Source organism: Cyprinodon variegatus, unplaced genomic scaffold (genome assembly GCF_000732505.1).
Source record: "Cyprinodon variegatus isolate N-32 unplaced genomic scaffold, C_variegatus-1.0 Scaffold432, whole genome shotgun sequence".
Lineage (NCBI taxonomy): Eukaryota > Metazoa > Chordata > Actinopteri > Cyprinodontiformes > Cyprinodontidae > Cyprinodon > Cyprinodon variegatus.
This window is the reverse complement of record NW_015150885.1, coordinates 486,962-497,714: the sequence shown is the minus strand read 5'-3', so window position 1 is coordinate 497,714 and position 10,753 is coordinate 486,962. Positions and strand designations below refer to the sequence as shown.

At 38.1% G+C, this 10,753-nt stretch overlaps 1 protein-coding gene across 1 annotated transcript in view; it reads left to right on the top strand.

The window, feature by feature from the left end:
• Nucleotides 1–9,697, top strand: part of LOC107093558 (ras-related protein Rap-2a) — a 30,691-nt gene extending 20,994 nt beyond the window's left edge. Inside the window, exon 2 of the mRNA XM_015388692.1 lies at nt 8,240–9,697. Coding sequence (XP_015244178.1) covers nt 8,240–8,477 — 238 coding nt within the window. The 3' untranslated portion in view covers nt 8,478–9,697. The remainder of the gene's footprint in view (nt 1–8,239) is intronic.
• Nucleotides 9,698–10,753: the final 1,056 nt, after the last annotated feature.

The following is a 10,753-nucleotide window of genomic DNA, read 5'->3' as shown; positions in this document are numbered from 1 at the left end:
CATCCGCAGTTATATTTTTTATATTTATACTTTTTTAAAACAACGCGGCGTGTGTATGACCAGACAACTGCCTCTTTAAGGATATTTTGTCTTTCTTAACATAACAACTAAACAAGTGAAAAAGTTGCTTCCATGTGATTGTCTGACTTGGTCAGACTTTTAAACATGCATATCTAATAATGTCTTTGTTAAGACGAAGGCCCTGTTTTCTGACGATAACAATCATGAAGAGTTTGAATTATTTAGATCTCATTTTCTTCTACCATCCTTTTCAGTGTGAACAGATACACAGTCATATTCTGTGTTGTTAATATTCTTTGTTTTTTGTCTGCACCAACAACACCAAGTCAAATTCCTTGTAAGTGCAAACCTACTTAGCAATAAACTTGATTCTGATTCTGATTCAGGGTTGTAGTTCAGATTTATTGGGTGATTTACTTTGTTAGAGCATGAGCTCAATCCAGACAGGGCGATTACCCACACGGGGCTTTGAGCTTGCTGGAGGTTTTACTCTTCTTCATCACATTTAAGGATATACTATACATGCAGCCTTTCAAGTTAAGCGTATGTTTGTTCCACCCAGTTTGGCATTTCGTGGTCAGTGTTTGTCATCAGAGTTTAAAGTGATTAAGGGAGATGCAGGGAATTTGTTTTAATAAGCTTTAGGAAACCCCTTAGAGGCTCTCAGCAGCTTCTAATCAATGCCTGCCTGAAAAAAATGAAACCTTTTATCCTTGTCAGTAAGTGTTTCCAGTAAAACCTGATTGGGCTTGATAAGAATTATTTTCCCCTTTATTCGTGCTGATGATGTTGACCAGGATTTAGGCCAGAAGTGCTAATGTCTCTAGGCTCTACTCCTCATCAGCAAGGCCTGCGTGAGATGGTCTGCATCATGCATTATAGATAAGTGTCTGGGTGTTTGCAGTCTAAGTGTTTCTCTGCCGTTTGGCATCTGGCTCATAAGCTGGAAGCTAAAGTGTGAAATGTTTTACTAGCCCAAACACAACCAGCCGTTGTTATTCATCTGTTTTTCATTGTTTTTATATGCCATAGGACGGAGTAGCCTCGCTCTGACAGATAAAACGCAGTCCATTCCAGGGATAGAGTGGTTAACACCCTCTGGCCCCTGCCTTGGATCCTTAGTATTCCTGGCAGCCACCATGCCACACCCAGAGACCATTGGTTTTCTCATCTGTTATTATGACTATATATATGCACTCTCTCTTTATGTGTTTACAATGTGTTAATGTTACTGAGTGCTGTCTAAATAAGTTGCATGTGAAAATTACTGCATAGGCCAACTAATTCAGCAAAGCTTGCTACTGTAGGACATTAACGCTAGGTAAGCTTTGCATCGACATATGCACTCCTGTTTTATTCCTTTTATATAGCTCATATTGAACAGGGTTTCCGTGGGTCATTAAAAGTCATTAAATATTGACTTGGCATTAAAATTCATTAAATGCGATGATTTTGGCATTTAAAATGCCTTATTTAGGAAAAAAAAAAGTTTATAAAAACAATTTATTAAACAATATACATATTTGCAAATATATCGCAACATATTTGCGCGGAACTGCTTCCGGTTGATCTTAAAGCCGTATGCTCGGAAAAGAAGCTCGCTGTGGAGAAAAAGGCTAGAGAATGGGGGAAATGCTAATTTCAACAAAAGCGGCTGGAAATTGAGGAATTGCAGCCTGCCATCGAAAACGATGAAGGAATTTTCCGTGTATATATGGGAGTCATGGGTATTTGTTGATGGCATTAAAATTATTTATAAGGGCATTAAAAGAGCATTAAAAATCATTAAATTAGAGTTAGTCATTCGTGTATAAACCCTGTTAAAGCTGCACAATATATATCAAATGAATCATTTTTACTGAATGCTATATTTAGATATTAAAAAATAAAATAAACTATATAAGTGTTAGCTGATTATTTGGGTGTCCTGCTTTTAGGATTTCTATCGTTGTAATATCTGGTTACACTCGCTGTTGAAAGCAGGGTGGAAAGTTTTAGAAGGTAAACGAGCTCAGCCTCTTAATCTTAATATTTGCGTTGCCTTAGAATTCGTTATTTATAATTACATAGGAGCGGGTCTCGCAGCCATGGAGGCAGACATCTTTGCGCTACGGCAGCGCAGAGCCAACAAACTAGTGATTGAGAGATCGCCGATTACGCTCGAAAGTAACTACGGCAAGTTGAGAGAGATGAACTGAAACGGTAATGAACACACAGACTAATGAAATACTATCTGTAAAATTATCTATGTAAACAAACCTCATCACTTGAGAAGGTAGGTGATGCGGACGTCGTGGAAGACATTTTGTCCCGTAACGCTCGCCGTACTGTTGGGGGGGAGAAGCGGTGGGGGGGAGATGTTCATGTTGCTGCGGTCTGCAGTCTGGATGTTAGATGTCGCTGAAAATTACACACTGTAGCTTTAAAGCAATGTAAGGTTTCAGTGCTTTTATGGTTTTCTGGATGTTTAACTGCTTTTTAGAACTTAAAAACCACTGATCACTGATATATTGTAAGTTGATTATTTTTTTACATCGCTATAACGGCTATAATTAGCGACTTTCTTGTCACACACCTCTAGCGACTTCAAAATAGTGACTAGTATTAAATATAGAGATATGGCCTGTGTTGTTGGAAAGTTTGGTGACGAAATGAAAGCAGAAATTGCTCTGAGTTTACTGTTTTCTCCCAAGTGAGGGCTACTATGAGCTCCTCCAAAATAGTGACCTGCAGTCCGACTAAACAGGACGCCCTACCTGCAGTCAGAGAGAGAGTAGCAACTCTCTCTGTTTTCCCATTTAAAATGAGTCCCATATGTGCAAAGCTTCCAATGATCATTTTTAAAGTGGGATACAAATATATTTATTTTAATGTTTTTTTTCTTTGCTTTAAACTAATGATCTGAAATAGATCCCTTGCTGCATTTAATTCATACGCTGCCCCATCCACAATGTGTGCGCCTCTGATGATTGTCTTTAAGTGGAATTAAAAGTGTTGATTTATGTAGTTTTGGTTCAAATGAAACATTGTAACCACTAACTAATATACATTGTTTATATGAATTATATTATTAATATCCCTCTCTCCTATGGCTGCATTTATTACATATGTGAGTAGAGTTAACTGTTTGACCATGATTTGATCTTCAATCAAATGACAGTCCAAAGTTGTTTCTAAAAATATTCATTAAAATAAAATGCATACAATTGCACAAAATGAGGGCAGGTACCTTGTTGAGAGCAAATGGAGATTACATGGTGTTTTTGACCTCCAAGCTCATTTTGTTGGAGCAGTTACAGTCCATCCCAAGGGGAATCTGTGGGAACAGAATCCAGTGAGAAACCTGTATGTAGCAAATTTACAAGGACAGCTTTAGAAGTGAAGTTAGCAAGTTAAATACGCCCTTCATTCTGGTACTAGGCAACCCTCTTACATCCAGACAGCACTAAACGCTGGTGTGGCCACACTAAAGGCATTGGGAGGAACATTTCACGCAGAACATCTTCAAAAGTGAAGGTTAACGAGACAATTTCACCTTCATTAGTTTGGCCCCATAAAGGGAAAGTTAGATCTGGAAAATGACAGAATCTTTACATTAAAAATTAGGATAAATTTCTCAATTCAAAGAAGAAAATACTACCTTAGATGAATTTTAACAAAAGTTGTCTTTCCACCATCCTGATTGACAATTAGTCAATTTAAGCTCTTCTAGATTTTAGACCCCATGGTTTTTCTATGGAATCAAAAATTATAATAAACATTTTTTTTTTTTTTCGCACAAAGTAGACTGATTTCTCTAGATAAGCTGAGCTGAAACTAAATTATTAAGTTGAAAAAATGTTCCTGACTTATTTCTAGATGCTGTCCTTTCAACAAGTCATTTTTAATCCTGGAATAAACCAAGTGTTTGTATTTCCAATCACTTGAGACCTTTACAGCACACACATGTTAATGTGTCCTTAGGAGGCAATAGTTCTGTAATTAAGCCAATTTTAAGCCTCCACAGTGTGAAAACCAGTTAACATGTTTTTCAAAGCTGTTTCACATTGTAAGATAAACATATTCTTATTAAACACAAACCAGCTATTATTAAAAAAAATGCAAGCAAAGTAATGCTAATTCAGGTGAAGCTGACCTAAACTTGCATGAAAATTAAACATTTGACACGCAGGCAGTTGTGACAGGTGCAGCACTGAGATTTCAGTGAAGAGAATTACTCTCTTGAAAGCGATGACTTTACATTCTTTTTATCTTAATGTGTTTGTTGGTTTGTATGCAGAAAAAAAGGTTCCTGCAGAAATATTATGATTTACAATAATTCCCGAAGGACATCGTTTATAAAATATACAAATTAGTTCCAAATCCTAGTTGTTTTGCAGAAATATAATGCCAATAATTCTTAAATAATTGGTATTTTGGGACTTTTTTTATTTAAGCTCTGTCAACTTAATACATTTTATTAATTTCTTTTTAAGATCTTCTGAAGTGTTTCTACAAAAAAGGGCTTATAAACATGGCTTATAGCATGTCAGCTAATTGATGGTGGGTTTTTGTAAAACAGAATTCTACTGTAGGCGGTTACAAGGTGACACTTTTAACCTTTTTTAGATTTGAACAAAAAAAGACATTGCTTTTCTTCCCTAGTAGAGAATCTTTAATCTTATGTTTACACATTTTCTTAGATTACCACCAGGAATTAAAAGCATTTTTCAGGGATTATATGAGATAGAGCAAGACAAATGGGTCATAATTACCACTAATATATTCTTTTTTTGTTTGTTTTTTTGTTAAAAGTCTAGAAATGGGAGATGTCATGTAATTCGTTTTTTTGTACAATAGAGAACAGTGGTTTCCTAGTCCCATCACACAATGTGATTTTGAATGCGGTCTGGACTGTAGCTGGGAAGTTCTAGCATGGTTGCTCTTCATGCATTCTTATGGTTGCAGTCCAACTCTCCTTGTTATTAGTTGAATAACAAGCCTCTGCAGCCTCCAGCAGGTGTCCTGTATTGGCTACATCCCTCTTTCCATCAATTTCTCCTTCCCCTGCTGCAGAAATGATCTCCACAGATATCACCAAAATATTTCCTCTGGCTATTTTATTCTTATCTGACCAGAAAACTTAAAGTTGTGTTATAATCTTTAGTTTTTGGATTGTACATCGTTCTCTGAGAAGATGTAAGCTTTAGATGTTTTATAATCTAACTTTATTTTGAAATTCTTTAGATCTTTATCCCTAACATGTTGTCTTTGTCCCTTTCCTTTTTCTTCCCAGTGACACACTATCTCATATTGGTCTATTCCTTAAAAGCCCTATAAAATTCATTAAAGTTTGGGCTTATGAATGTGAAGAGGCCTAAAAACATGCATTTAAATCTATTTCCACTGTTCCCCCACATGAAAACAGCTTTAAAAGATCTTTAAAACATCCTCCTGCTCGATATTTGTAATCTGTTCTGATTTATTTTAAGATGAAATAAGGAAAGGGTTTAATGGTGACACCTTCCACCAATGAAAGAGGTCTGAAGTATTTATGAGATCTGGGTTCACTCACCCAATGTCCAAGTAGGCTCTGAGCTGAAATTGGATTTCTGTCATGCTTTCGGTCAAGCTCCGAGTTCAACCCCTGATTCCTGGTGGTTGGTCTCCGGCTGGTGAGCTGATCCATGGGACAGAGACTGATAGTTAAGAATAAAGTTCACAGGATAATGTATTCATGAGTAGATCAAAGTCTGAGAGTTCAAGCTTATTTAACGCCGAAACTTGCAGCTCTAACCTTTGAAAGACGCCCGACCTGGAATGACATTAAAGCTGCGGCATTCTCCCGCTTCCACACAGAACTAGACATATTCTTTGTTGCTCCAGCAAATGAGTGTTTTTTTTTCTGTCTGCTAATAAATAAACAGCATGCATATTTCATAAGGTGGTAGCAGAATGTGTAAAACATATTGATGTTAATGAGAGTTTAAGGTTTATTTAAGTGAACGACAGATCCAGCCGCTGCTTTGTGCGCAGTGATGGATGAAAGGAATAACATGTTGTTTAGAGGCTGTGAATACTCCTGATGTGTGCTCGCTCTGATCATTGTGGCTTTATTCGCTCTGATGTGTACAAAATGTCTTGCAGAGCTGCCATGTTCCTCATTTTCAATCCTGATGCAGAGATGACTTTATTAAAACTGCATCTCTGTTCCCTCTGGTGCCATTTATTAACTGTCTTCTTTGTATGACAATTAAGTAACGTGGCTTCACAGCATGCAAAGGATCATGGGCACTTGCTGCTGTCTTGGCTCACAGATCAGTTGGTTATATGCTGCAGTCTGCTGTCCTCCTACAAAGACTGTTTCTACTTGGAAAGAATGTTTTAAAAACATTGTTTCTCTTAATTACCTTCTACTGATTCCTTAGAGTGCTGACTATTTTTCTCTAGTATTAACACCTGCAAAAGAAATACTGGCCATGCTTAGGTGTAGGAGGAAAGTATGGTGGATCCGATTTCTGTGGGCTTTTTTTTCTTGATTTTGAGGCGTTTGTTTCTGGTTTTCACTGTTTTTTGGGGGGGATTATTTCTTTATCTCATGCCTTGCTCATTTGATTATTCAAAGTATCTGTTTAGTTTTACTCATGCTTCACTTACCAAGTCAGTATTATCGTTTCCACTTGGTTCACATGAGAAGTTTGTTTTCTTCATACTTCACGTGTTATGCATTGGGTTATGTTTGATTCACTCCTTACAAGTCAATATTATTTTCATGCATACTTTGTCAAGCTTTATCAATTTACATAATGTTTTTTATTTTCATTTTTTGTAAACCTTTTTTCTCTTTAATAACAGCTACTTTAGTAATAAAGTGAAATGCAAGCTTTCAATTAAGAGTAGACTTCTCTCCCTTCAGCTCTAAAAAAGCTTCAGCTCTAAAAAAGAAAATGACCCTGATCATTATATCTGTTTTAAAACCTGTGTGTCTCTTATTGTTTTTGTTTTTTTTTGTTATCCATGAAATAAAACCTAATTGCCTGTTGTTTTTGTTTCCAAGCTGAACAGAGTTTCTAGATACATGTGATTACTAATCTATGACATCATGTATATCTTAGGTATAAATAGACCGTAGCCAATTTCTCTTAAAAATGGGAAAAACATAAAATTAGCGACCTAACTGAATGTCCTGTCAAGAAACAGCTACAATATAATTGCTTCTCATTAACTTTCTTATGTTTACAGTTAAGTAAAGAGTGTTATGATCCGTTTACAATTCTGACCCAATTGCAGAGATAACATCTCAGAGAACAAGGCAAAAGTTTAACTGGTTTATTGAAGGAGTCGAAGGAGTTGGATCTGGGAGTCAGTAAGCCGGTGACCTGGAACTGGAATTGAGAAGGGAAGTTCAGTGGTTAGTTCAGGATCTGTGGGAATCATGGAAGCTCTGAGATTTTTTGCTAGGTTGAGAACTCTCGTTTGAGGGGGGCCTTGTTAGTCCTTGAATCCAGACTGTGTTGTAATCCAGAAAAGGGTGCACAGTTGGAGGGCGGACAGGTTAGACATGGAGCGGACTGTCACTTGGATTTCCCATGGGTACTTGAACAGAACATGTGGAGGTTTTCCCTGCTCAGTGTAACTCGCTATTTTCCTTCCAGGGGAGAGAAGGTAAATGTATCCAGTAACACAGGAAAGCTTCCTGCCGGGGAGCAAGGAGAAAAATTCGTTAGACTCAGAGAAGCAAAGCTAGGTTAGACTCAGCTAAACTCAGCTTGGCTAGAGTACCCAAAACTGGCCCACACTCTGGCGTCGAGGTAGTGACAGTCCACTGCTCAAATACTCCTCCAGATAGTGATCCAAAGAGCCGCAGGTGTGCAGGGAGGGACAGCGAAGACAGGGCACCTCCTGGTGGTGGAAAACGGAGACACACAAACAGGCCACACAAACTGGATTCCTAACAAAACAGTTTAAAATAATTAGGACTAACAAGGTTGGATAAGGAAACAAGTTTATTTTGCTACCACTCACATTTATTGTAGGAATATGTTAAGAAATTTGTAAAGCTTTCTGTTGGGGAACTGTTTGATTATCTGGCTGCAATAAAACATATTTTCTGGGTCTATTTATGCAGGTTCCAGGCCTGTTAAATGCAAAGTTTTATGTTTCTACAAAAAAATAAAAAATAACACTTATTGCATTGCTACAAATTGTTATTTTTTTTTCTGTGTGTGTGCATCCTCAGGTATGAGAAGGTCCCTGTGATCCTGGTGGGGAACAAAGTGGACCTTGAAAGCGAGAGGGAGGTATCTTCGGGTGAGGGCCAGGCCCTGGCCGAGGAGTGGGGCTGCCCGTTCATGGAAACCTCGGCCAAAAGCAAAACCATGGTAGACGAACTGTTCGCTGAAATTGTTCGACAGATGGACTATGCCGCCCAGCCAGACAAGGATGACCCCTGCTGTTCCTCGTGCAATATACAATAACCCCCTTGGGGTCCCCTGAGTTGCAGGAGACAGAGACGCTCTTAGACACACACACATGCACAGACATGCCAGCTACATTTAGGACAAATTCATGAACGTAATTAATATCAGTTCAGTGGAGCATTAAAACCCTTAGACAAGATAACTAATGATGACAAGTGAGTAATGCTTACACGTTGAATGAAAAAACAAAGATTATGCTGCAAGAGAGTTTGACTAATGACAAAATAGAACACACCCTCATCTTATGTTATGTTATTTTATTTTTGTTAGTACAGAGGAGTTTAACTTTGCAATCTTAAGGCAGACATCCTTTTTTTTCTTATGACTTTAATCCACATTAATCCAATAAAGATTTTTTTGGGAACCAGGCATTTCAGATATTTACAGTATTAGAGTCGCTGATGCAACATCTGTCCCTCATTTCAGTTTGTCTATTAGGCTTCAGGAGCTTTTTCTACTCATCACAGGGCTGAAATACAGAGGTGACCTGAAGGCACCTCCATTTGGTTGTATTTTTTCAGCTGATCAAAACAGTAATGGAGGGGAAAATGGGTAAGTGGGTGTCTTTCTTACAAACAGCGGTGCAGTCATCCACCTCCTCACATAGCAGTCCTTCACATATCATGTGATGTTTTCTTTTCTCCTCTCTTGGAGACTAACAGCAGATTGCTGTGTAGTAGTATAGCTAAATGCTTCATACTGATGGGACGTAGAGTATTTTTCATTCTTTGAAATTCCACCAAAGACTATCTCCACAAACTTCTGTCAAGTGTGAGTGATGCTCAAGGTGAAGATGCAAACTTCTCTTTCCCTCCTCCGTTATCAGTGTGAAGAGAAGCTCTGGGGAGTTCTGGCTTCCTTGCGCTTCTCTTTTCGTGCTGAGGGGATTCAGATTCATGTCAACCAGTAGTTTGAATATTTTATATTGAAAGTGCCAGCTCATTCAAAGACACTGACTCAACACATGGATGGTTTGCATGGCTAGAAAACAAAATAAGAAAAGGACTGTTTCTGTTTGAGATAGTTAGATCCTGTAGAAATGTGCAAATCAAACACATCTGAGTCTGGACGCTGTTCAGACTCTACCTTTATGTTTGAACAGGGAACATTCCTGCCATGAGGCCACGTACATTGTTGATTTTCTATTTTTTTATGTGACCATTTACTCTCTGCCCCTTAATGATTGGTGACACTGTTACATTTGACAACTGAACAATAAAAGTGAGTTCAACACCGGAGTGGAGCTCTGACAGCTTTTATGTGTAGTAAAATGAAGTGAATGACTGGACACCTTTAAATAAATCATCTTTGTGTGTTTCCTTCTCATGGAAGGACTCTTATTATACCACAGTCTTGCAGATGTATTCATTACCTTTGAGCTTTTTCATATATATTCACATTAGGCCACAAGCTTAAACTACTTATTTGAAATTTATGTCTGACCAACAAAAAGGTAGTCTAAGTGTAAAACGGCCTAAATGATGCAAAATCTATTTTTAGAGCTTTTTATATAATATTTCGCTTGATCAATGCATCTCTTGGTAATCTCGCTGGCTACTGCTGTCTGAGGAGACGCTCATCCCTGTCCTGTGAAAACCAGCTGAGAACATCTATGTAAGAGCTGCCTCCTCCAGGAAGCAGCTATCTAACCAGGCTGTGCCGGAACCGTAAACAAATGCCTGCTTTCTGCGATTAGGGAGAGGTAATGGGAGGCAGAGCACGATGATTAAAAGTTAAGATGAAGTGGTTTTATGAGCAGCCAAACTGCACAGGGGAGCGATTGTGCTTTGTTAGCTAATATTTAAAGGTATAGAAGAGGATATTTCCCTCTCCACTTAAAAAAAAAAAATAATGCACATACACAGCCCTGTATATAAGAGTGTGCACAAGCCCATTTCTCCTCGTGCCCACTCTGTTTAAAAGTTGCTGTTTGCATCGCTCATACAAGCTTGCGTTCCAAAAAAAGATTTGCAATTTTTTCCACTATGTCAAGCTCACCACAGGTAAGTGAAAATGGGGACGAGCACGTAGGACGTCCTTACATAAAAACATATCACCAGAATGAATTGACAATTAGGAGAACCACTTATATTGATTATCAAGCCTGAAAAAGAACATCCTCCACTACAACTTTAAGATGTGAATATATGTTGGGGGGGGGGGGGCATGAGAGATCTTAGACTTTGTTCAGCCTTCAGAAGCAGTGTATTTGGTGATTTCATGAAAATGGAGACAGCCGGAGGGTGAGAGTCAGCTTGTGTTTTGAAGGTGTT